The sequence below is a fragment of the Cetorhinus maximus genome, chromosome 28, assembly GCF_964194155.1.
Source record: "Cetorhinus maximus chromosome 28, sCetMax3.hap1.1, whole genome shotgun sequence".
In the NCBI taxonomy this organism is placed as follows: Eukaryota; Metazoa; Chordata; class Chondrichthyes; order Lamniformes; family Cetorhinidae; genus Cetorhinus; species Cetorhinus maximus.
The window spans coordinates 14,475,229-14,503,188 of NC_135906.1; the positions used below are offsets into that span (position 1 = coordinate 14,475,229).

A 27,960-nucleotide genomic window follows, 5' to 3' on the forward strand; every position below is an offset into this window, starting at 1 on the left:
TTATAGAAAGAATGTTTATTGTAAAATGTTTCACACAAAGGTTCAGGAGAGATTATGGTCTACATCATTGTGAAAAGCCATTCAGCACAGTACATAGGGAGCATTTACTAGACTCATGAAACAATCAGCTGGAACTCAAGTACAGCAATAACACAAATCTACTAGCAAGTCAAACAATGAGAAACGTTAAAACTAGTATAAGCTTTAGAGAATGACTGGGGAACATAATCATTTATCCACATCTTTTCAGGAAGTCACACTAAAGTTACTCTAACTCTGTGTCAAATGGTAGCGCATCATCCTCTCCTTCCAGAATCTTATCTTCATCAGCTTCAAATGGCTCTTCGGGGTCCTTGTTTTCATTTGCATCTTCCTCTCCTTCTCCCAAGTCTTCCATTTCAGCTTCAGGTTCTGCCTCTGCCTCCATTTCTTCATCCGCAGCATTAACTGCTTCCTCAGATCTATCTATTGCTTCTTCTCCTTCATCACCCCCAGCACCTTCTTCACCATCGCCACCTTCACCCTCTTCGGCACCTTCACCCTCTTCGGCACCTTCACCCTCTTCGGCACCTTCACCCTCTTCGGCACCTTCACCCTCTTCGGCACCTTCACCCTCTTCGGCACCTTCACCCTCTTTCTTCTCTCCATCATTGGCGCTTTCATTGAGCCCATCACCCTCACCTTCCTGCATGCCAGCCTCTTCTTCATCCTTATCATCTGGATCATCAGTGAATGGTTTTTCACCCTGTGGAGGAAAGAAATTTAACAAGCAGTATTAAATATGGGTGAGGGTTGACTAAAATTGACCATGATGAGATGTAACTCAGCAGTTAGGGTAAGGCTTACTTTGTCCTTTTATACGAGAACCTGACTTTAACCCTGTTGATATCAAGGAAGTATGTGCGCAATTTTAGATGCAAATCCATATTCTAACATCAACCAAAGTTTGTGGTCAACAGAACAAAACATTTTCTCCTCACTTTAGAGCTGGTCTCATCCACATTTGGACCAAAGGTTCCTGTCTGCTAAGCTTTACAATTTTAAGTTAAATTTGTTTACACAATCCTGTTCATAGCAAGTGTGACTCCAGAATTAAAAGCTGGCTACAAATTGAGTCGTCTGGAGCAGAAGAAACAAAAACGAGCAGTCTCTGAAAACAGAAAACTGATGTGTTAGGGGGAAGACTGTTCAAAGTTACGAGCTGTAGCCGAGTGTTTGGACAAGTCAAACAGCTTGGTTTCACATCAACCCTGTGCCAAACCTGACCTGGAATGCTCGACAATGAAAAAAAAGTGTTCTTTTTCTTGGCACCAACATTCGTGACCAAACACAAAGTACCACCTTTAAGGAAACGAACATACTACATCCTTACCTTGACATATTTCTCTAGCATTGTTGCAATATTGCTGTTATTCAGGATGCTCTTAGCAATAACTAGACTACCCTTTTTGGCTCTTTCGATAGCTGCCTGGTAAGGGAAGAAACAGTAGCAAGTTAACACCGTTAAAGTGGGATTTCACGGATTATGCATCTTTTGTTGAGTTCAATATCTTAGACATAGTATCAAATCCATATTTATCCAGAAATATTTTTAATAGTTTAAAATCAAAAGATCGACAAAAGTACAAATGTGCATGCATGGAGTAAAGGGAGAAGATAAACCCGCATCCATAATGTACACAATGATTATTTACCTCTGTCCAGTTATCCATTCCCTACCTCATATCTGGCATGCCTCCCCACCCCTGCCAATACCCAGTCTCCCGTACTGGTCTCTTGATGACAGCATGGGATGTGGGGAAGGGGTGCGCAGGGGAAGAGATGGCCTGTGAAATGGTAAACTGGGATGGTACAGGAAGAAGGGGTGGGGATGATATGCGAAGGAACAACATCTGGAAGTTCCCCTCCAAGCCACTCACCATCCTGGCTTGGATATATATAGTCATTCCTTCGCTGTCGCTGGGTCAAAATCCTGGAACTCCCTCCTGAACGGGACTTTGGTGTACCTACGCCACATGGACTGCACAATTCAAGAAGGCAACTCACCGCCACCTTCTCAAGAGCAATTAAGGATGAGCAGTAAGTGCTGGCCCAACCAGCAATGCCCAAATCCCATGTGTGAATTTTTAAAAAGTGGCATGATGGGAAGGATGGAGTAGCATGGGATGGTGCGTTAAAGTACCGCCGTTGCAAATGGTTTTGCTGGTCTCTGCTAGTTTTATATACGCCAAGATTTTACTGTTTTGAAGCAGTTCCATCACTTACTTTGCGGTTTCTGTTGTGCTCAGCTGACCTTAAGTGCTGCCCAATGAAGCCAGTCTGCATAGGGATGAACAACTCACAAGCCATACAATGAGCTGCCTCCACCTTTTTCATGCATTGTTCCATACCAATACCTACAGCAGAATAAATGGCCCATGTTAGAGAAACAAAATTAATTTGGATTCAAGTCTGCAGAAATTCAAAAGTTAAACGAGAGAAGAAACCCATTAGTCAAAGGTAGCCTTACTGTGACCACTCTATAAAAACCAACTGACACACAATAACTCTTGGTTGGTCCAGCTTCTGTAGATGCTCTGCAAACAACATTATGTATAATCTAAGCATAATTCACAGCAGTAAATGAACAGTCAATGCCTCTCCTACATGCAAAGCATGAACATAAAATAGGAGCATGAAATCTGCCCAGCATTCACAGATTCTATCCACACCAATACTTCATAATTACAACTGGCACAGTGGTTTACCACATTTAATACCCAAATTCACACAGATGTAATCCTTAAAGACTTAGCTTAATCTGCTTTACATTATTTCACTGAACTTCATGTCTGCACAGAGTATTTCTAAGTCAACAATTTTGAGCTGAATTTGATAATCCAGATAAGGAACATCAATACTGTAGAATACCCTTTTCCCTCAAGTAATATATGGGTAAAGATTGGATAATACTGTCTTTGCCTCTGTTCAACATCTGAAAAGCACATTAAGTGCATGTATTAGGTTTCATTTTCCACCTTCTCAGACTACCTCAAGAAAGACATTAGATAAAATCATTTCAGAAACAAAGTGTGATTAAAGTAAATTGCAACAAATTCATTTTACACAGCTACATGTGTATAAGTTATTTACAGAAAAAATTCTTACAAGTGAATACGAATGGACATTAATCATTTTTAGTTTCTGACATACCCTGGAGTACATCGTGTTGCTGCATCAGCTGCTTTTTCAGAATAGTTTCATCTCCAATCTGCTCCCGGCGTTTCTGCGTTTTCTTGTTCTTGTTTGAGATGTATTCCTGAAACAAAATTCAGAGATCATTGCTGCACACAGGAGCTTAAAGTCAACCTGGCTCCCCAGTTACCCAGTGGTTAATTGAATTATCAGTGATGTGTTCAAACCAGGTAGCTAACAGATATGATTGCTAGTCTGTGCTGATCATTGTCGCAACTGGCCAGAGCCAAGTGTCAAAATTCACATTTCTGCTGAATAACTAGTGATTCCCACTGAAAGTGTGCACATGCAAACAGACTATGCTCAAGTGTGATGCCTTACAGTTGCAAAGCCCATAGAAATTACACCACGAACATAGAATGGCTACTTTGGTCAGGTATAAAAGGACTGCCAACCATTGATGGAACCAAACTATACTTCACGGAGTTCAAGAAAAAGATGCTTAAAGCTTGTTGATTATTTATCCTTCATCATGTACCGATAACAAAATACAAACCAGTTTGCTTTAAAAACATGAAAGTAATATGTTCTCATTGGATCGGATGAAGGTTATGAAATATTGGTTTTGAGAATTCATGGTTTTGAACTCCCGCATACTCCCAGAAATTTATTATTCTCCATTTATTTTTTGTTTCACACATGACTAACTTTCATCTGAAGTTATGGGAAGTTGTACAGCTGCCAAACAATCAATCAAATTTCTCCTGCTTTGAAAGGAAATAGCGAAGCTCCAATAGCTTAAGCCAATGAATTATTACCAATGCTTCAAGCGGGCCAAAAAGTTATATGTTTGATCCTTGGTCGGGGTACGGTTAATCATCGGCTAGAGTGGAATAGATTAGAGGGAACCAATAGTCAGTGTTTCTGCTTTCAATTACTGTGCAATAATGTATGTTGATAAAGCCACTTTAGGAGAGGCATGAAGAAAACCAAAATGAGGAAAAAACAAAGAAACTTGTTACTACACACCGTTGGTTGCAATATTAGAGCATGGCGTCATGTGTTTTTGGTCCATTGGCCAGAGATCATAACATGGAGCTCCCCAGGTAGACATATTCATTAATTTTCATATATTTTAAGCTGTTGAGACCAACTGCCTCAGTGTTCTGCTTTAGAATTTATTCACCAATGAAGCAACAGCACCAAACCTCCAATCGACATTTCAAACATGACAAACCCTAGGCTGCAGTTCAGCTATCCAGCACAAGAATGAAGACTTTAAAAGGCAGCAATATACATACATCCAAGAAGTCAGCAGTCTGAGCTTTGAGTTTGGTCCCAATGAATTTCAGAGTTTCCTTGTGAAACTTGCTCTTCATGTGAGCAGCAATCTCCTCATCTTCAAATGTACGGAACTTACACACTGAGCAGGCATATGTTATCCTGCAAACAAACAAAACAGGATTAACACAAGAAATCATCCAGCACTGAGGACAGTAATGAAATTATAAAGCGATGGCACGTGGTATTGTTGCTGGACTTGTAATCCAGAGACCCAGGGTAATGCTCTGGAGACCTGGGTTCGAATCCCGCCATGGCAGATGGTGGAACTTGAATTCAACAAAAATCTGGAATTAAAAAAGTTTAATGATGACCTGAAACCATTGTCGATTGATGTAAAAACCCACCTGGTTCACTAATGTTCTTCAGGGAAGGAAATCTGTCGTCCTTACCTAGTCTGGCCTACATGTGACTCCAGACCCACAGCAATGTGGTTGACTCTTAAATGCCCTCTGAAATGGCCGAGCAAGCCACTCAGTTGTAAGAAACCACTACAAAGACACAAAGGAATGAAACCGGACAGATCACCCGGCATTGGAAATGGCAATCGCAGCCCTATCAACCCTACCAAGTCCTCCTTACAAACATCTGTCCGAGTGCCAAAACTGGAAGAGCTGCCTCACAGACTAGTCAAGCAACAGCTAGACATAGTCATCCTCATGGAATCATACCTTATAGATAATGTCCCAGACTCCACCATCCGGCAGGACAGATCCAGCAGAGGTGGCAGCACTGTAGTATACAGTCGGGAGGGAGTTGCCCTGGGAGTCCTCAACATCGACTCCGGACCCCATGAAGTCTCATGGCATCGGGTCAAACATGGGCAAGGAAAGCCCTGCTGATTACCACTTACCTCCCTCCCTCAGCTGATGATTCAGTGCTCCTCCATGTTGAACATCATTTGGAGGGAGCACTGAAGGCGGCAAGGGTGCAGAACGTACTTTGGGTGGGGGACTTCAATGTCCATCACCAAGAGTGGCACAGTGGCACCACTACTGGCCAAGCTGACCGAGTCCTAAATGACATAGCTGCTAGACTGGGTCTATGGCAGGTGGTGAGGGAACCAACAGGGGGGGAAAACATACTTGACCTCACCCTCACCAACCTGCCTACTGCAGATGCATCTGTCCATGACAGTATCGGTAGGAGTGACCATCACACAGTCATTGTGGAGACGAAGTCCTGCCTTCACATTGAGGATACCACTCGTGTTGTGTGGCACTACCACCGTGCTAAATGGGATAGATTTCAAACAGATCTAGCAACTCAAGACTGGGCATCCATGAGGCTCTGTGGGCCATCAGCAGCAGAATTGTACTCAAACACAATCTGTAACCTCATGGCCCGGCATATCCCCGACTCTACCATTTCCATCAAGCCAGGGGATCAACCCTGGTTCAATGAAGAGTGCAAGAGGGCATGACGGGAGCAGCACCAGGCATACCTAAAAATGAGGTGTCAACCTGGTGAAACTATAAAACAGGACTATTTGTGTGCCAAACAGCATAGGCAGCAAGTGATAGACAGAGCTAAGCATTCCCACAACAAACAGATCAGATCTAAGCTCTGCAGTCCTGTCACATCCAGTCGTGAATGGTGGTGAAGAATTAAGCAACTCACTGGAGTTGTTGGCTCCACAAATATCCCCATCCTCAATGATGGAGGAGCCCGGCACAGCAGTGCAAAAGGTAAGGCTGAAGCATTGAGTGGATGATCCATCTCGGCCTCCTCCTGAGGTCCCAGCATCACAGATGCCAGTCTTAAGCCAATTTGATTCACTCCACTTGATATCAAGAAACGGCTGAAGGCAACTGGATACTGCAAAGGCTATGGGCCCTGACAACATTCCGGCAATAGTACTGAAGACTTGTGCTCCAGAACTTGCCTTGCTCCTAGCCAAGCTGTTCCAGTACAGCTGCAACGCTGGCATCTACCCAGCTATGTGGAAAATTGCCCAGGTATGTCCTGTACATAAAAAGCAGGACAGATCCAAACCAGCCAATTACCACCCCATCAGTCTACTCTCAATCATCAGTAAAGTAATGGAAGGGGTCATCAACAGTGCTATCAAGCGGCACTTGCTCAGCAATAACCTGCTCACTGACGCTCAGTTTGGGTTCCGCCAGGGCCACTCAGCTCCTGACCTCGTTACAGCCTTGGATCAAACACAAGTAAAAGAGCTGAACTCCCGAGGCGAGGTGAGAGTGACTACCTTTGACATCAAGGCAGTATTTGACCGAGTGTGGCATCAAGGAGCCCCAGCAAAACTGGAATCAATGGGAAAACTCTCTGATGGTTGGAGTCATACCTAGCACAAAGGAAGGTGGTTGTGGTTGTTGGAGGTCAGTCATCTCGGCTCCAGGACACCACTGCAGGAGTTCCTCAGGATAGTGTCCTTGGCTCAACCATCTTAACTGCTTCATCAATGACCTTCCTTCCATCATAGGGTCAGAAGTTCACTGATGATTGCACAATGTTCAGCACCATTCACAACTCCTCAGGTACCGAAGCAGTCCATGTCCAAATGCAGCAGGACCTGGACAATATCCAGGCTTGGGCTGACAAGTGGCAAATAACATTCAAGCCACACAAGTGTCAGGCAATGACCATCTCCAACAAGAGACAATCCAACCATCGCCCCTTGATGTTCAATGGCATTACCATCACTAAATCCCCCACTATCAACATCCTGGGAGGGTTACCATTGACCAGAAACTGAACTGGACTAGCCATATTACTACTGTGGCTATAAGAGCAGGACAGAGGCTAGGAATCGTATGACGAGTAACTCACCTCCTGACCCCCCAAAGCCTGTCCACCATCTACAAGGCACAAGTCAGGAATGTGATGGAATACTCCCCACTTGCCTGGATAACTGCAGCTCCCACAACACTGAAGAAGCTGGACACCGTCCAGGACAAAGCAGTCTGCTTGATTGGCACCACATCCACAAACATTCACTCCCTTCACCCCCGACGCACAGTTGCAGCAGTGTACACCATCCACAAGATGCACTGCAGGAATTCACGAAGGCTCCTTAGACAGCACCTTCCAAACTCACGACCACTACCACCTAGAAGGACAAGGGCAGCAGACAGATGGGAACACCACCACCTGGAAGTTCCCCTCCATGTCACTAACCATCCTGACTTGGAAATATATCGCCGTTCCTTCTGTTGCTGGGTCAAAATCCTGGAACTTCCTTCCTAACAGCACTGTGGGTGTACCTGCACCACATGGACTGCAGTGGTTCAAGAAGGCAGCTTGCCACCATCTTCAAGGGCAACTAGGGATGGGCAATAAATGCTGGCCCAGCCAGCGAAGCCCACATGCCATAAAAAATATTTACACTTCCATAGATATTAGCCAACCATTTTAAAGTATTTAAAAACGCAAATGAAATTACACTGCCAATACCAAGACTCGAATGCAAGATCCAGAAGTAATTGTACATTGCTTATTTTATGGCAATGTTATTCTGAAGTAGATGAAGTGTCAAAATTGAATACCTTGGACTGGTGCCCAAATTCTACATGCAAAGGCACTGCCAGCCTCTCTTCCAAAAAGGTGAAACCATGGGAGGTGGAGTTACCACCTCCCCCCCAGCTTTAAGTGAAGCAGTTCTATAAACACTGGAGTTTACAGAATTGTTAACTCCTACAACAGGATGGCACAACCACACATCCAATTCTTCCTCAGTAATGCAGCAAGGGCAGACACAAGCTGAAAAGAGTTGTACACCATTAACAGTCAGTCCCCATCTTTTCCTAAGCACGCTACACAGAAACTTAGCTTACAGCACTGCACACTTTTAGAACACGCAGATTGTAAAATGGATCAACAAGACATTCTGAACTCTGGCCAAAATACTAGTAGGCGTCAGTACCTCTCTGCGAGGCGGTCACGGTTCTTCTTGGGTTTGCCAGTCTTCTTCTTCTCTTGCATAGTGGGAACTATTTGAAATTAAAAAAGGATAAATTGACAATTATAGATAGGAAATTGGGAAGTATGCTTTGTACTGATAAGACTATTAGCACAAACTGCAGATCCAGAAATACAACATGATTTAAGAATGTTTTTATACTGCATGATAGGGTGTTATGTTTCTACAACCAAGAAAAACTAATGCCGAATATTAAAACACATGCAGTATGAAGTTATCACATGTTTAGATAAATGTATATTGTTAAATTGACATGCAAGCCAGGTGTATGTTGCTAAGGCTGTGAATAGTCTCATTTAGTCTGACAGTAACATGAAAAGGGATGGAATCTGGCTGCAGAGCAGTTTGTGGTGGAGACTGAAGACAATGGCTTTAGCATTTACAGTGTTTAATTGAAGGAAATTTCAGCTCATCCACAACTAGGTGTTGGACAAGCAGTTTGACAACACAGGAGACAAAAGCTGAAATGGTTTTCTTTTGGTACTGACGGACGCAGAGAACAACATGCCCAGCGTCACTGCATCATTTACTATCAGGGAAATCCTTGGGAGCCTCCAGAGGGAATGATGCAGAGACAAAAAGAGGGATTACAGCTGAGCTCTTGCCCTCTTTCCCCAGTCCTTACTTGAAATTTGCCCAAGCGCAGGAATTCCAACCAGTTTTCTCCTGCCTACTCCAAGCATGCCTCTACTGAGAAGAACTAACTGAGCAGAGATTAGGAATCAAACTTAGGATCCTCACTCATTAAAATTTATTCAGCCACCAGGAAAGCCCAGATAATTTCAGTTTTGGAGGGTAAGTGAAGAAGGGAGTGAATAGCAAGAGTATGACAAATCAATATTCAAACACAAAAACACAGGTGGGCATCTTCGTATTTATGCATTGCACATCTCAACAGAAATCAGGCAGTTATGCATCATATTTAGAGAAATTACTGAACAAACAACCATTCCAGTCAAACTTACAACGCTTTGGTTTCTTCTCTCCTTTCTCATTTGAATCCTTGTCCTCACCACCCTGAAAAGGATGTAAGCCATAGTAAATCTAAAATTTTGGATCCCGAAGTTTGTAAAACAAAGCAATCCGTTTAGAATTTTGTACCAAAACAAATGCTGTTCGTAAACAGTGTGCCTTTACAAGTATTGACTATAGTTAACGGATAAACCTCCAAAAATTTAAATGTGCTTCAGCCGCAATCTTAAACACACTCCCAATTTTGCCAACGCACTGCACATAGCAACTGACCAACAGATCCCTTATTTTGGTGCTGCCATAGCTTACTATCAAAGGTAGGTGGGGATTCTTCATTCTCTAAACTTCACTCCCACCTGTTCTATTTCAGTTTCCAACACTGATTTGGGATGGATGGCATTCATTGACAATAGGTTGCCTTTTCTTCACCCTTTTCCCCAAGCATAATACATTATCTAACCCTAGACCGAATTCTTGTCCACAACCACTTAAAACTGAAGTAGTTTGCTGAAAAAAAACATATGTTGCCATTCAATCTTGCCACAAGTTGGTTATTTGTCACAAAGAATGCCATAGCAACATAAACATGCAGGGTGTCATGTAGTTGAACTTGAATTTTGCTTCCTGAATAAAACTCAATGAGTGTTTTATTGGTTGGGACCAATCTTATATCGGACAACTTACATAATCAATTTTAGTTAACAAAATGAACAAATTTTCAACAGTTGAAGCTCTTTTCTCTCAATTAATTAGAAACCATATCAACCACAAATTCCATCTCCCATGGTACTGTTAAGTACAATTAAATGCTGTCCATGGCTGAATGGATTTTAATCCTCAGGTAAGGCAGTGATACTTTCAAAGGGCAATGCTGATCATCTGCACGCCACCCACTCCCACAGTCTGGGAATACCAATTCCAACCCCGTGACCATCTCTGACGAAGCTATCAGTAACTCCCTAACAGCATGGGTACCTACTACCACCTTCTCAATGGCAATAAGGGATGAGCAACCAATGCTGGTTCATAATGCTCACATCCCATGAAAGAATATATAAAAAGCACGGAACAGAGACTGAACTTAGCATTGTACCAGTCTATAGACCTCCAAAACCACACCAGAGAGTCTAACTGCTATCCGAGGTTCAATTGCATAGCACAACCTAACACATTCACACATGCTGATTATTGAATGTAAAACTATTCACTTTATAGGAAAAAATGTTGAAATCGCAGGTTTCATGTTCTTGCTAAGTCCCAAAGTGCTTCAAGTCAGTCCTACCAGTAGTGCTATATGGTCAGAAGAGGCCAGCTCAGACAGCGAACTACCCTTAGCACAATTAAATTGTCGGCCTAGACTATATACTCAAGTCTCTCAATTGGGGCTTGAACTATCCACCTCTCAGAGATAGAGTGCGCGACCACGCAGCCAAGCTGGATACCAAAGGCAATGTGTTGACAAAATTCAAACATCTTCTGTCTTCCTCCATCTTTTCTAGCAAAAAAGTCTTCAGACTACATTAAGATAATTCCAATCCTAGCTTTGAGTAACAAATGTAAAATTATACCAAATTCCAACATATGTCTTGGCTCTATTCAGGTAGATTTGAAGAGTCTTTGACAATAGTAGTACTTACTGATTCAACCCCATCATCTTCTTTGTCTTCTATAACAGAAACAAAATCAATTGCTTTTGAATAGTTATCATGTGACCAACATAAAGGTTTTAAGTATAGCAACAACCTTATTACTGGCAATTTTCTACGGTAGTTATGATAGTCTTACATTATTCTTTTTACGACAATATTGCTTTCACTGGATGAGGTGACGCGCACATTTTTAATTTGCATAATCCCCAACTAACTTGATTTCACAAATTGCCCACAGAACAATACTCAAAGCTCAATTCTCCAGCCACCCCAACTGGTGGATTGCAAGCAGAATCATTCATCCTCCCCACAAACTCCACCGCGCCCCCCTCCCACTCCATATTTTCATTTGGACAGGTCCTCGTTTTCCTCAAGTTATTCTTCTCTGCAGCATATTGTGCATTGCAACCAAATGCACAACATGACACAGCCCCATTTTCAGCCAGCACCAGGATAAAGAACGCACCCGATCCCAACCTTTAGATGTCTCAGTTGTTCAGCACCCCTACACAATAGCTTAGACCAGGACTCAACTTGCATGTGCTCATCTCATTTATAAACAGCACAAAAAGTCCAAATAAGTAACATTGTAGTGTCTAGTACCAGCATCAGAATCTTCACCATCATCTGTTTTAGCTTGCTTGTTTTCAGGGTCTTCAGTGCTGCTTGTTGACTGTTTCCTCTTCCTACCTGGACCACCTATAACCTTCTTCCTCTGATACAAAGCAAAAACATTTGAATCGCATTTCAAAATCACATTTCAAAAACTCAACATTTGTTTCTGATTAATTAAAGACTGTTTCTGGTGATGCAAAAGTCAGATTTGAAGATCAGGTAATTATAGAGATGAACAATTCATTATAAATGGTTGCATATAAAACCATGCATTATAGTACGTGTGGTTTGAACTGACTTAACTGTAATGCAGCTACAGGTGCATGGAGTGTACCCAATGACAATGCAATTTGATTGGCTAAGGTGTACTTTACAATCTCCCCTCTTGAAAGGACTTTTCCCATGGCTCAGTATGAAATGCACATTTTTCAAGCACCCAGGCTAGAAAAGCCCTCAAATATCCCAGTATGAGAGACTGGCTCCCAGCTTAGTGGCAGTTTCAGTACTATAAATCAGCCCTGACCTTATAAATCAATCCCTGCCTTGAAAGGCCCTCTATCGATACCCAGTGATACTTGTATCCTGCCAACACTCACCACCTTCGCTCACACATGGATAACAGACAAAAGCTTCTGAGGGAGGGGAGTGGGCAAGAGTAGAGGGAGAAAAGACGTTCAAAGTCTTACATCAAGCCAAAACACTCAAGTGCTTCATACAATGAATTACTTTGAAGCCAGTCCTACCTCACTACAATACCTTAAAAAAGCACTATAATGTCCAAAACCCTAATTCTTCTTTGGATCCTCAACTAAGACAGCTACAAATTCTTCCACAGATGCCGAAAAATGTCAAAATTATACTTAGTGTCAATTAAATCAGAAAAAGGAACGCATCATTTTTGGATAGTAAAAAAGGGGAAATGGACAATCCACTGAAAAGAAATATCCTGTAACTTGGCCTTCTTGGTCTTTCACTGATCACACTCATTGGCTACTGATTGAAATAAAATGCATTGTTTAAAAAAGGTACTTACGCCTCTGTTTCGATTCTTGTCTTTCCTTCTCAGTCTGCCACCAAACGCTCTTGCCGAGCCCTGAGCTCGGAACAGGTCCATGGGGATAATGTTTGGGGAGAAGAGCGAGGGGAGGTTTCTGGTGGAGGAGGCAGCATTGAAGCCTCTGCCTCCCATTGACATGTCATTCCAGTGTGCAGACATCCGCCTGGAACCTCCAGGCTGCATGTAGGGGTCATTCCAGTTTGCTCTCTTATTTGGAGCCCAGTCTCTAGACCAATTTTGACCCCGTTGGCTACTATATGCTCTGTTGTGGTACTGATCTCTGCGAGTCCCGTAGGAGTTGTCGTAGTGGTCATAGTGACCTCCATAGGAATCGTTATAATTAGGTCCAGAATCACCGTAACCATAGCCGTAGCCAGATCTGTACGGATCATGGTCATTCATTGAAGACCTGGAGTCATAGGACTCATAAGGTGTAAACCTGAAAGAGTTGCAGAGCAAGCAAGGAATCTAATCAGTAGCTGGAAAGGACGATGGCAAAAGCCTGCCACTCAGTGACAGCAGACTAAAAACTAAACAGGATATTTCAGGTAATCATGGTGTGTGAGGTTATTTCTTCATCTGTAAACAATGTCTAAATTACTGAATACAGCAGCAAAAGGTGGCTTACTGCAACCAAAAAGACAAAATCCAACTTTCCTTCATAGGGGTGGGAAAACAATACACTTGGCCAACAGCAACCTTTGGAGACAAATGGCTCACGTCAACTGTCCAATGTTCTATTCTCCACCCCATCCCCCATCACAAGTGTTCATTGGCTGGATGCCATCCTTAAAATCTTAACCTAATTGCTGGAAAGAATGGAGATTTTACAAGAAAATTACAGCATTCTATACTCTCCACATTACAATGCATAATTTTACTGCAGATGATAATTCTTGACCCATACACATTGAGAATACCCTGTACAATTAGCCTAAAATCAATTATGCTGACAATCCCAGTGGCTCCAAATTAAAACTAAATTTTGCACCTGGCTAATCTGGCACAGAATACCACACAAAACAGTCAGATTTAACTTTGTTCTAAACAATGAGTTGTTAGTTAAAGCCTTATATATTGAATCCATGCTTAATTTGAGTTAAAGTTCAAGATGTAATTATAAAGGGTGTAAAATAATGAATAAATCAGGGTTTCTCACCATAGTGTAGATAAGCACACATGTTTCTTTGGGGTTGGGCGAGGGTGGAGGGAGGAAAGAAGAAATGTGTGCCAGCCTATTTAAATTTGAAGTGTCACATCAGTCCCAAGTGCCAATTTCTTCATTTTATGTGTACAGCATTTTACCATTTAGTGACCTTCCAGAAGATACCTGTTGTATTGGCCTGAAGAGCGACCTGGTGTCTTATCACACTCTAACTGAGAGAGCATGTCCAGACGTTGGTTGATCTTAGCGATGATGGAATCTGTGTTAGGGTTTTTAGGAGCATCCCAAGCTTTATTACCAGAGTTATAGCCATAATTTCCTGAATAATTTTCTGAATTATCTTGGTTGTAATTGTAATCATAGCCATCATACCCTAACAGGAACAAAACACAAAAGATCAGATATTCACATTAGAAAAAAATAATAGAAGTTATAGGAACAGAAGTTGGCCTTTCAGCCAGAGTCTGTTCCGCCATTCAATAAGATCATGATTAATCTGTACTGTAACTCAATTTACCCACAACTGAACCATATCCCTCCAAATCTTAGAAATCCATTGATCTGTTCTGAAAATTTCAGTTGTCCCAATATTCCTAGATTTTCAGGGGCAAACTGTCCTTTGTTTGAAAAGCTGCTTCTCAACTTCACTCTGAAATAGCCTAGTTCTCATTTTAAGACTGCATCCTCCTTGTTCCAGATTCCCTCAGAGGTAATAATTTGTGTTTATCTTAACAGATTGCTTAATCATTTGAGAGACCTTAAATAAATAGAACACCCCATAAACATCTAAACCCAAGGGAATACAAGTCCATTTTATGCAAACTGTCAATCCAAGGTCAATATACCCTTTCTTAGGTTATGTTTCATTTGTTCACTTTTCATGGGAAGTTCAGGGCACCCTTGAACTGAAGAGCTGCCTTCTAAGACTAATTGGAAAGACCTCACATTCCTTTATATAAATTGCATTTTAAAGCACCATCTACTATTTATTTTCATGCTTCAAATAGTGCCAAATTTTAAAGAAAAGGCAAACTTTTACCAGAAAGCAACTGCAGTAAAATTACTAATGATATTTCTATACAAGCAATGGGCTTGGGCACAGGACTACTACCCTCACTTCACTGTAGTATCCCAATCACCGGAAGAGATGCTAAATATGCTTAACTGGATCCCACAGCATTATATTAAGAGTTACAAGTTCTTCTGGTGCCAAAACAAGTATGCCTCCCTCACTTATCACTACCAATACCAGAGCAGCTTGCTGCTTGTAGCATTTTGCTGGGTGCAAAATGGCTTCTGTGCTTTTCTATATAACTGTCAACATCCAAGTCATGGCCTATAAAGGATTTTGGACAGTTTGAGACAATATTTGAAGGTATCAATTAAGGTAAATTAAGGTCTTGAGCACCTCTGTACATTAGTCACATGTTCTACTCACAGCAGACTACTAGCCCTTAGAAGGATGGACAGCTCATCCCAAGAGAGCAGACAATTGCAATGAACGAACTTAGTTTAGTTTCTTTCCCATTATAAGCAGCTTTTAATATTACTCTAACAACATGTCCCTATCCCTAGCAAGGCCAGCATTTTTCTCCCATCCCCATTTACAGTTTTGATACAATTGAATTGCATGTTAGGCCATTTCAGAGAGCAGTTAAGAGTCAACCAAATTGCTATGGGTCTGAGTCATGTAGAGGCCAGACCAGGTAAGGATGGTAGATTTCCTTCCCTAAAGGACATCAATGAACTAAACAGCTTTTCAGAACAATCCTAGGCATTTCATGATCAGCATTACTGATTATTCCAGATTTAATTAACTGAATTAAAACACACCCAACTACCATGGTAGGATTCGAATTATGTCTCTGGATCATTAGTCCAGGCCTCGGGATTAGTTCAGTAAAATAACCAATATGACACCATACCTCACTATCCAATTTATACCCAACATTACAAATTTGACTATCAACATTAACTGATTCTAACACAAGTTCTGCTTTAAGCCATTTATTCCTTATACATGCTTACAATGTTAACTGTGATTGAAGTAGCATTAATATCTGTCATAGCAATAAAACAAGCTTGAATATTTTAAAATAGCAAATGCCTGACCCCATTAAGCCCAACAGGAAGTTTTCCCAATTCTTGTATTTTTAAATGATAAGATTAAAAGCAAATCACCTTGACCATCGTCTCCTCCAGCGTTCCAAGAATCATCCTCTCCATACTCTAAGAGAAACAGAATCACACACTGATCATCATTTCAGTTACTTCAACTGATTTCACAAAAAAAATGCACTTCAGTTTGTTTGGAAGGGAGTAAAAACCAGAAGTTTAGAATCATGTTACAATCCCACTGACGAGACAATGCAATTCAGTGTAACTATTAAATTTAGCTATGCCCAAGGACTTAAGAGAAACCAATTCTTCCACGTGACACCAATTTTCACCCTTAAGGGACTGACATGTAACTTGCTCAACTGACCATTGCTCATGCAAGCCAAGCTGAACGGGTTGGTTTAATAGGCATGTTCAGCATAATATTCACCATATCATCCCCACCCCCCACTAAAACCTTTCCTCAACCAGACATTTCAGTGCCAGCTGTAATGCATCCTATTGCCACCTGTTCATGATGTACTGACTCAATACAACAATGTAACCGCTCGCCTTCTCAATCTCACACATCAGTGATACAAAGCTAAGCAATTAGGCTGATCCTGGAAACATTTTAAATTTTGGTACAGAGTAGGTTGCAGTAGAAAATGCAGAGAGAAAAGCACATAGGCTGTTAGATCTAAGGTAATGGGGTGAAGAGATCACAATAAAACAAAATAAGCTCTGGGAAGAGTTTTTTTAAAAAAGTCTATACTTGATTATTAAAACAACTCAGAATAGAAACTGAAGGAATCCTGTAGCTGCAGGAATTGTGAATACATAGATTACAGAACCATAACTCAGCTCAAAAGATAGAGTCAAGTCAGCATGGAAGTGTTTAGGGTATTCAGGAAAAATGGAGATGACAGAAGGGAGCTTTAACAGTTAAGACAAAAATAAAATTAAGGAAACAGAATTTACATCCCAAGAGGACAGGAGGCAGGAAAATGAAAATTTGGCTTGAGCTAACAAGCAGTGCACAAGTATAGGTGTACCAGAAATTAGCCGTAGTAATTTAACATATGTCTGCACGTTGATACTCAGTCTACAATAGCTCTACAAGGTTAGACCCGAGGCAGTGGAAACTTTACCTTGCTAATGGCAGAGATTATAGAAAAAGTAAGCATGTAGTAATAAACCAAGTGACTGTACAGTGGTAAACATGTAAGAATCTGTGTTAGGAATGTACTGGGAAAAAATAAGTGAAAGGCCATAACTGAATCTCTCACTAGTAAACAGATTTTATTGCCATCTTGCTGAAGGAAGATTAACCAGATGTAGTTAGAACGTGTTAACATTATGGTATTATGTTAGGCTATAATTAAACATATAAACAAACAGACACTGAAGCTGCTTGTATCTTTTTCATCTAGTCTTGTTGTGCAGTCAAGTCAGATAAGGTTTAATCTACTGAAGAGTTCCTGGTATATGATTTATAATTTATAACTGGCACCTACATCTCATATACTCCATGAAAGAGAGTGCATTTTATTATATCATCCACTTGCTTTAATAAAGAGTATTAACTAGATGGTTCAATGTTTCCTTGTCCTTGTACTTATTAAGGGATATCAGCATGCATGCATTCTTCACAAGGGCAATCGGAATGTATACCAACATCTTATATAACTCAATCAAGAACAAAGTTAACAACAGGGTCTTGCTACAAGTCTGTAGACAATTGATGGCAAGTTATACGCTCATTCCTATTCATCCAAACTTTGTAGCAAAAATTGTGACTTCATTCAATACAAATTAGGAATGCCCAGTTGTAAGCCCATCAGAAGAATCAGAATAAATAGAACTCATGAAGCAATTCCTGTACTATATCAGATGTGATTGTACAAGCAAGCATTGGATTGGTGACAGTAAGATTTTGTTCAATGACAGTGTCAGGAAAAAACACAAGATTTCAACAGGGCAAGCAACACCACTGAAGGATGACAGAAAATAAATTAATTGGGATTACTCAGAGCCTCCATTACACAATTCCCTGTCTGCATGCATTCATGCCGACCTCACATCATTAATCTTGCCCTCAAAGGCCCGGCAACTTCAGTCATATTTGCACTTATATTTCATTCATGTTGGTTTGTCCTTTTTGAATCCTGGAAATTTGGAATGGGTTGTTCATTGGTGGATAGATCCTAAATTAGAACACCAAATCTATTAGCATCAGCAACTGGAGATGCAAGCAATTAAAGCACTTGAAGCTCAGACTTTACAGCCAGCACCAAGAAAATGAAACTCGCCATTCATTACACTTGCCCACAGTCTGTGGGGTTTTGCACTGTATTTTGCAGAACCCTCTACAGGAGATCTGGGATCTGAGAGAACAGGGCAAGGAATGGATGGTGTGTCATCTCAACGAGACTGAAGAATTCTTACTGAGATTCGCAGAGTCAAAAGTCAAATCATGTACAGAAAGCAAGAGAAAGGAGAAAGAAAAACGGGATTAGGAGAGATACAAGAGATTTTAAAAAATAGAAACTATTATTGTTTTAAATTGTCCATAATTGAAATCTGGCAGAATAAGATCCCATAAGTAAATTCCCAGTGCCAAGAGAGGATGTTTGACAGCAATTAAAACTTAAGCACGCCATTAAAATTTCACTTACATTTGAATGGACAAGCCCCAACTTCTTCTGCAGTGTTTAGTGTATATCTATTGGGAAGTAATGCAACTTCAACCTTTTCACATATTTCAATGCTGAGTCCACTCAGCGAAATACTGTTAGAGCAGGGCAACTCCTGCATTCCCACATTTAATTGTGCATATACTGGATGCTTGCTGTCAGATTTACTGCTCGGCAGAGTTGGGCACTGATGGTCTCATTATTCTTACCTCAAAATCCCACCTATTGGTCTAACCCTCGCCACCAAATCTCCTAACCCCTGAACGTTCCATAGTACATGGCTAATAAAGACAAAAAAGCTCAGGACCCTAAATATAGCTTAATTGAGGTAAAGTGGGAAAAACTTTTGAGAACATAGGGTATGGGATGAGACAAAAACATGGCAGAGATGCAAAAGAAAAGGAACCTAGAGATATAGCAAAGGATGCTCACAGTATCACAGAATCTTTACAGTGCAGGAGGCGTTCATTAGGCCCATTGAGTCTGCACTGGCTCTCTGAAAGAGCATTCCACCTAGTCCCACTCCCCTGCCTTATCTCCGTAACTTGCACATTCTCTCTTTTCAGGTGGCAATCCAATTCCCTTTTGAATATCTCAATCAAATCTGCCTCCACCACCCTTTCGGGGAGCTTGCTCCAGACTCCAACCACCCTCTGGCTGAAAAAATGTTTCCTCACATCACATTTACTCCTTTTGGCAATTATTGTCAAATGAATGTGAACAGTTTCTCACTATTTACCCTGTCCATGCCCCTCAGGATCTTGAATACCTCTATTAAGCCTCCTCTCCTTTTCTCCAAGGAAAGCAGTCCCAACCTCTCCAATCTATCCTCATAGCTACAGTTCTTCATCCCAGGAATCATTCTTGTTGAACGTATGTATTTCACGGAATTATAATGCTAACTTTCTGCCCAAATATAAAGCTAAAAGCAATGATATATTTCAAAAGGCGTTTGCCAAAACATACACAAATATGACATTTTAGCAAGCTGTTGCAAACCAAGTAGCGGCATCAGTAACTTGGTTCGCGTAAACCAAATTCCTGCAGCAACCATGTCATTATTCCCCTAGTTAGACTTTGGAACTGGGCTCCCAACTCCACCATCAATCTTTGCAAAACCTCTTGTCCACCAATTCTGAGAGTTTTAATTCTACTCTTTAAACAGAGGAAGCCTCGTGACTGACAAACATCTGGACATCCTCAGCAGATGGCTGCTCATTTTCTGTGAAGTGGGTCCTACAAGTATCACACGACAAACTGCATTCTAACATGATAAAATGTGCAGAATATTCAAAGGAGCACCTTCGTGGCAACCAAAGTTTAAAGAGGTAGTGGTTTGAGTAAGCTTTTGAATGAAGGATATAAAGTAGTAAGCTAGAATGGTTTGACAGCACTGGGCCAAGATAGTTAAAGTTGTTGATGGAAACTTCGCAATCTGACGAGCCAAAAACTCATCTGTACAACAAGGTGGGCTTCAGCAGGGGTACACGCCGCGTAAAAGATGTGATTTTTTACAAGATCGATATTGAAGGAAAATGGCCTGTTCCACTTATCAAAAAGTTAAGAATTTCTCAAAAGTCAAATTGAATCATTTTAAAAAATAATTATGAGAAGTAATATATAAAACTTGGTTATACTGCTCTGTGTTTAACCCATTTGGTCAAATGTATTTTTTGATAACATGCCAATTTGCCCCCTTATATTTCTATGAAGCTTTTTAATATTAAAATAATCAAAATGCAATTTCCTGTTTATTACAAAGCAAGACAGGAAAGGTTCATTTTAAAAAAAATAAATTTTATACACACACACCCTCCTTCTGTTGTTCTCAGGTGTTGATCTTCACACTAGTATTAAAGCCTTTATCAAGCTGAATTCTTTACAAGCACTTGAATGGATTATAGGATTACAAATACATAGCCTGTATTAACTGTAAAAGAACCAAGGTCTTTTTTTAAAAACCTCAATAAGTGTGAAAAAGCTTTTAATATTTCTGCACATACACCACCTGCAGCAGTATGAAAAGTAATGAAATTCAACGCAGGGGCAACAGTTAGTTACCAGGATGACAAAACAGCCAGCAGCAGCCATCAACAAGGCCATAGGGGCCCTGAGAGAGATTTGAACAAGAATAAATCTCCAAATCACTCACAATCATCATGGGTCATAGTATATCTATTTCGAGATGCTCCTCCTCTCCGACCCACTTTTTTTTTTAAGTGACAGGTGTGGGGGTTCCAATTAGTGAATGGATTCAACCTGGGGTGGGCCCCAGCTTCTTTGGAGGCTGTAAGTGATAGAGGGTAGCAGAGATCTCAGGCTCGGGCCACATGCTTTTGGGACCCTTTTCAGGCTGGAAAGGGTAGGATGTCAGAGTGGCACCTAAGACTACATACTGGCAAGTTGCAAATGCCTTTCAGTCCACAATGGGCAGCAGATTCAGGCTGCAGATTGTATTTTCTACTGATGTGTGTGGAGAATTGATTGGAGCAGGAATCAAGCCAGAACAGTCAGTTTTTAAAGGAAAGGGAAGCATTGTACGATGAAAAAGCAATGCAAAAAGAGGAACTGCTACAGAGTGTTAGACTATCTACACTGGAGGCATATTACAGGGGCTACATAGCTTAAAAAGGTTAAGAAAATTTACATTTCCAATGTAGCCAAATGTTTAATCAGCTTCAAGACTCAGAAGTTGTAAAAACGACACAGCACCACCTCCCTGTGAGCACCGGAAATGTCTATTAAGTGTTGCATTCAATTGACAAGTTTAATGTTCCAGGTAATACATGCAAGCTGTCCCAAAATAAGAATGAGAGTGTGCAGTTATTTTGCAGTGGGATCTGTATCAATTATCTTCAGCTAAATTAAAGTGAACAAATGAAATTGTTCACATATGGTAAATAAGTTAAACATGCAACATGTAGAATTAAAAAAGCAGGACGATTTTGAAAGGGATTCCAAGAACATTCCCTCACTGTCTAAAAAATACAGCAAAAGGAATTAATGAAACTATTATGTTGGGATATATAGCCAGGAATACAAAGCTATGATAACACTTCATAATATACTCAATAACACAAAAGTACATAAAATACAATTTAAACTTGTGATCATCTGCTACATCTTAATGTCTCAATGGCTAAATAATTCTGCATTTTTTCCCCTCCTTTAAACTTGCAAGAAAATACTTATTTGCAGGACTTGATGTCCACTCTCTCATTTGGGATATGTTTTCCATCTCCAAGTAACCCTAAAGTAACCAGTCTGAATGAGAAAGTGACCTGTCATGAATTTGAAAAGTTGTTCTAAAACTGCTGAGCCTTCTAGAACTGGATGACTACTAAGGTAAAAAGACATCAGTGGATACAAAAGTTGTTGCAAGGCCTCCCACCCAGTGAAATGCACCCATTACGATATTAGCCCACAAGTTATAAACACAAAGTTCCTCCTGGCACGTGAAATTCCTCTTCAGGTTTTAGAGAGAAGCAGTAACACAATGCACTAATCCAGCCATGTTTATTTTCATACTCCTGAAGGAACCCAGGTGAAATCAGGATCTCATGGTGGCAACATGCATTAATACAAGCCACTCCTAGATGCTATTTTTAAATTCAATCCCAATGCAGATCTTAAAATAATCCTAACCTAGAAAAATCATTCATCCAATTCTCTAATCACCAAGGCAACAACATGATGGAGACAGTTGCACTAGTTTATCTTTGTAACAGTTCATTACAACAGGAAGCAACTACCAGTTGTTACACGCAGACAAAACATACAATCGGATGTATAACAATCTGCAACTTTAGGGATTGACACAGAAATAGTAGTAGGTCTTCCAGCCCCTACAGCCTATTCTAGCATTGAAATCAGATCATGTCTGATCCGTATCTAATTCATTTTCCTTAATATCTTTTATAAGACCATGAGTGGATTGTTTTTTAGGCAGAGTTGGGAGAAAAGCAGGACTTGATGGATGGCAAGAATTAGTCAGCAGATGCTATGCTAATATTGCAGTAATCTGGCTCCAGCAAACAGACTTGAAACTCCTAGAATACAACTTTCTTCATATCAATATTGCAGCAAAACAATGACCATGATCATAGAATGGTACAGGACAGGAGGCAGCCATTCAACCAAACGTGCCCATGTTGGCTCTCTGGTAGAGCTTACCCAATTAGTCCCATTTCCTTGGTCTTTGCCCAGTAAATTTTTCCCATGTAAACAAGTTAACTGTCACAGAATAAAACAAAATGTTAAAATCAAAAACAGAACTAAAGCTAGGAAGCATTGAAGCACTAGAACTGACTTTCAACTTACTGGGTTTGAGGAGCAACTTGACAAGATTTAAACTTTCACAATGGCACAAAACTACTGCTGACACTGTTGCACCCAGACCAAGGGAGAGGAGAAACCACGAGAGAAACTACACAAGGTTCGCCCCATAATCTGTACTTTACCTACAAGGCCTCTGCATATGCATTTAGCAGTCTTTACCAACGTTGCACCCATTACAAATTGGAGGAAGGGGGAAAACAGGATTTGAAGGGAAATGTCCGAATCATTGAATAAAGACAGTCGTAGTAAAATAAAGAATGCCAAGCAGGGAATACTAGTGTATGCATGAATGAATAGTCATCAATAGTAGGGCAGACCAAGGAGAGGCAAATTGACAGGAGCAAAGGGTATGTGGGGGACACAATGCTGGAGATTACAAAGGTAGGATGGGCAAAAGCATGGATGTATTTAAAGAGCTTGCTTTCACAACATCCCAAAGCATTTTACGGCCAATTTTGACGTGCAGTCACTATTGTAATGTCAGAAACCTGCCTGTCAGTTTCCATACAGTCCCAAAAATATCAACAAGGTAACGACTGGATCATTTACTGTAGTAATGTTGACTGATGAATAAATATTTGCCAAGAGGAAATTTGGGAGGGAATGATCATTTTGAAGTCAGGACAGAGGTAATGGGAGAACAGGACACAGCAAACATTGCAATATTTTGAAATGGATTGTAACTTGGAAGATTCAAGATGAGGAACTGGTTGGAAAAGTCAAGCCTCAACGTGAAGGGAAAGACTGAAATTTCAATGGCCACAAGGTGGGCAATGTGGCAAATGGAAGAACGCAAAGTGGAAGCGTGGAACAAATCCAACCTCAATAATGAGGATACAAACTTATTAAATCAGCCCTTCCGACAACCAGATAAAAGTACATACGCACCAATGGACCAAAATGGCATTGGATTTGCAGACATGAAACTGAAGCAAATCTCTATTCACCCAGATGTTGTTGAAGAAATAGCTAGAACACTTAAGAAATGTTTAATGCCAATAGTGGTTGTACAAAATTATCCTCCCTTTACTATCAATATCACGCTTCATTTTGAGCACAATACTCTTGACAGACTAAAATTAGGGGCTGTTTTCGACCCTTACATCATTTGTTAATTCTAATGAACAGTTACTGTCCCTCTCAACAACTGCTTCTGGGGATAAACTGCCATGTTTGTTTCACCTCTAATTCACCACTCTATCCAGCATTCTCATCTAGCATACTTAAAATGCTAGTGAACAGGAGAAAAAAGTAACCTTTCACACCAAGCAATTCACTAATTGCTTCACAGAATTCAAATCCTCACAAAAAAAATTGTTTGAGGAAGCAAAGTAAAAGCTAAATCTTCAACCACTTCATAGTTTACTCAATCTCCCTGATGCAGGCTATCCAAGTAGTCACAGAGCTTTCTAGTGACTTATTCTGGAGTAGGAAATCACATAACTTTAATAACTGATGGGCTACAGAGCTTGGTCTAGTTTTGATGAAAAGCTCAGTCGGTGTCATGGAATGGGAAGATTTAGTGTTCAACATTAGAGAATGAGGTGCGAAAAAGAATGTCAGTTTCACTGTAGTTTCACCTGGCTGGATAGGTTGGGCATGTAGTTGAAATATACACAAACACAAAGGCTGTGAGGTTCTACTGCTGAATATCCTACTAACCTGCACAGTCTAAGCATATACACAAAGTACAACCACCTCATAAGATAACTATACATTAGCAATGTCTCAGGGAAAGGAAAGGGTGAGGGAAACAAAAACACAATGCCCATTTTGCATGCTATATCTACTGCCTACACTAAGATGAACTGTTCAGTATAAGCATGCAAAAGATATGGACCTGTGTGCTGCTTGATTCTTAAGTACAGGACAAGAGTCAACAGAAACCTAAAATGCAGTCATCACAGTGACAGAAACCACAATGTTCAATTAAACAATTTTTGGAGGGAACAAATTAATAACACCAAATTCTCACCACTGTCATAGACGTTTGCAAAGCAAACAACTTTCCCCTTTTCACCCTTGCTTGTTACAATTACGAAAGAAAGGGAACTAAAGTTCAGATTGAGATCTATCCTTGACATTCAAGCTGTTGGGGCCATAGAAATGAAATTCATAAAAAAGCCAATGAGCCAAGAATATAAAGCAAGGTTGGACAGAGGCATAGTTTCACATTTACAGGTGGAAGGGAAAGTTTTGAAGAACATAACATATATTTATTTATATTGTGCCCTTAACATAATAAAATATTCAAACGCGCTTCGCAGGAACAGTGAAGCATTTAACATTGAGCCACATAAGTTGGTCAAAGAGGTAGGATATAAAGCACATCTTAAGAGGAAAGGAAGGTAGAGAAGTTTAGGGTGTGAATTAATGCTAGGTATGCCAGATTGGGGCCAAGCAATTTTGCTGTTAAAGAGTCAAACTTTCTTGTAGTTAGGGATGTAGTGCACAAGTTGGTTACACTCTAAAACAAATACATGCTTCGAAAGTCATACCAAATAAATCAATAATAGAACAATCAACTTCATTAACACAGGATTAAATTCAAAGAATGCACCCAACTCTAAAAACATCCTAGCACACGTGTATAACCAGAAACCACTGGTCAGCTACATGGTCCAACATAGTCCTAATTTCAAATAAATACCTGAATGAATGACACATCAAGGCACTTTTGCATTACAGGATAAATATAAACTTTTTTTTTTAACCCTATGGAAACAAATTACATAGTGAAGTGGAGTGGCACTGACCATCCACACATCTCTTCGCAAATTATAGGTCAACATTGAACTTGAAGCCAGCCACCTTTTAGCCTGGCATGAGGGACAAGGAAACAGACTGGGGTAAAGAATGCTCTAAAATAAGTTAAATTGGCAATGCAACCACTTCTAAATATAGCATGGCATAGTGTTGAGCCAAAAAATCCCCTGCACTGGCAATCTGGTTGAAAAACACCAGGAGGCATCTCACTTAGCTTTGAGAACTGTCAGAAAAATTATACAGGAATCCCTCTCCTAAATCACTAACATGTAAGCAGAAACAGGGTTAGGACCATTAGCCTTCCACAGTCGAAGTGCCAGGCAATAATTATCTGAGCTTACCCATTAAGAACTAGGAACCACCCTCCCACCATCCATCCATGACAAGGTTGGATTGGTTCAGGAAGGTCCAGCAGTATCTTCTCAAAAATCAGAGGTGGACAATCTTGCCGGTATCTCAATTTAATTTTAAAAATGCAAGTCCAGAGAGACTGAAGTTGCTACAAGATTGACTAGCAAAGGAGTATGCAAAAAGAAAAAGGTGCAGGGTAAGAGCTTAGTGGTACCTGAAAGGGTGATAAAAGTGGATTCAATAAACAACCTGCAAAAGAGAATTGCATAAATGCTTGAAGGGGAACATTTTGCAAGGATGTGTAGAGTGGAACGAGATGGATGAGCCCTTTCAGAGCTGAGATGGGCACGATGAGTTGAATAGTCATATGAATCATACAAATTTACAGCATGGAAGGAGGCCATTTGGCCCATTGCGTCTGCACCAGCCAACAAGAAGTCATCCAGCCCAATCCCACTTTCCAGCACTTAGTCCATAGCCTTGCAGGTTTCATGTACATGTTCAAATGCTTTTTAAATGCTGTGTGTGCTTCTGCCTCCACCACCCTTTCAGGCAACAAGTTCCAGATCCCCATCACTCTGTGTGTGTGTGTGAGAGAGAAAAAAAGTTCCCCTCCAAACCTTTCTAGACATCTTCTTAACCCCCTGATCATGGACCACTCAACCAAGGGGAAATAGAATTGATAAGAAGGCCCTATCTAGTCCCCTCAATTTTATACACTTCATTTGGCCTGCCCTCAGCCTTCTCTGTTCCAAAGGAAACAACCCTAGCTTATCCAATTCCCCCTCGAGAGCTAAAACTTTCCAGTGCAGGCAACACCCTGAATCTTAAAAGAATTAATAAGGGGAACGAGGGCTGACTATTAAGGAAACTCGCCCAGATTGCTGCAGAGCTCCTTCACTTAAAGAGCAGGGGGGTGGTCGAGGAACACGCCGAGGCTCGTGGGTGCGCGCGCGCGAGAGCGAGCCCGGGAGCGTGCCTGGGACAGGAGGAGGCGGCGGCCGCCATTTTGTGGCGTTTGAGCCAGTCAAGGGAAGATGAGACCCTTTTCAACCGCCATCCTCCCAACACAAATAAGCGTTTCCCATTAAACATCCCGAAAATAAATGTCTTTTTTTAAAATCAGGAACAGGGCGGATTTTTTAAAAAATTCAGTTTCACAATCGTCACTGAGGATCCATCTCAACCGCACGTGGGGAAGCGTGCGTCACGCACTTAAATTATATTTGGCTGGGCTCATAGATCTTTTCTTAAGTACGGATTTGATTTATTTTATAAACGCCAAACAGTCGGGCGGATTCTTAAAAAAGAATTTAAAAAACGCGAGCGAAATAATAAAGGAATGTTCGACCTCCCTCTTTCGGAGGGAGCCGAGCTGGCCGGCAATGATTGACAGCACCGTTGGCCAATCACAGGTGGCCCCGGGAGCAGCTCGGCCAATCACCGAGGGAAAGTTGGGCGGGGCCATCACAGCGGCAAGGCAGCCTCCGATTTATCGGGGCAAAAAAAGGGGGTGGGGGAGGAAAAAAAACAAACTTCGGGGCGCCATCGAGAGCATCGTTCTCTCAACAAGTTGGCAGCGGACAGAAGTAAAAAGAATTGCTGGATGCATGAAAACGTCGAGGGATGTGTGACTTGTGGGGGAGAAGCCCGATTGTACCCACCTCCGTAGCGACCGTCCATTGTGGTTCGGCTTCAGAAAGAACCGTTCGGGCCTCGGCGACGTCAATAGCGCTGAGGCGGTCAGGTCACGTGGGGAGGGACGTTGCTTGCGTGCATCACGTGGGATGTAAGGT

At 41.1% G+C, this 27,960-nt stretch overlaps 1 protein-coding gene across 3 annotated transcripts; it reads right to left on the reverse strand.

Annotated features, from left to right (window-relative positions):
- Positions 1 to 27,936, reverse strand: LOC144668826 (A-kinase anchor protein 8-like). 3 transcript variants are annotated; one of them, XM_078531223.1, is made up of 13 exons: positions 27,829 to 27,936; positions 16,098 to 16,145; positions 14,082 to 14,289; positions 12,728 to 13,190; positions 11,683 to 11,794; positions 11,068 to 11,093; positions 9,424 to 9,475; positions 8,402 to 8,468; positions 4,476 to 4,617; positions 3,193 to 3,298; positions 2,266 to 2,396; positions 1,373 to 1,468; positions 1 to 745 (listed from the first exon to the last, which is right to left on the reverse strand). In XM_078531223.1, the coding sequence occupies exons 1-13, from the start codon at positions 27,845 to 27,847 to the stop codon at positions 266 to 268; spliced, it is 1,950 nt and encodes a 649-aa protein (XP_078387349.1). In that variant the 5' UTR covers positions 27,848 to 27,936; the 3' UTR covers positions 1 to 265. The 3 variants fall into 3 exon arrangements, with proteins under 3 accessions (XP_078387349.1, XP_078387348.1, XP_078387350.1); XM_078531222.1 differs by having other exon boundaries at positions 11,068 to 11,096; XM_078531224.1 differs by lacking the exon at positions 14,082 to 14,289 and having other exon boundaries at positions 11,068 to 11,096; positions 16,097 to 16,145.
- Between the last annotated feature and the right edge of the window lie 24 nt (positions 27,937 to 27,960).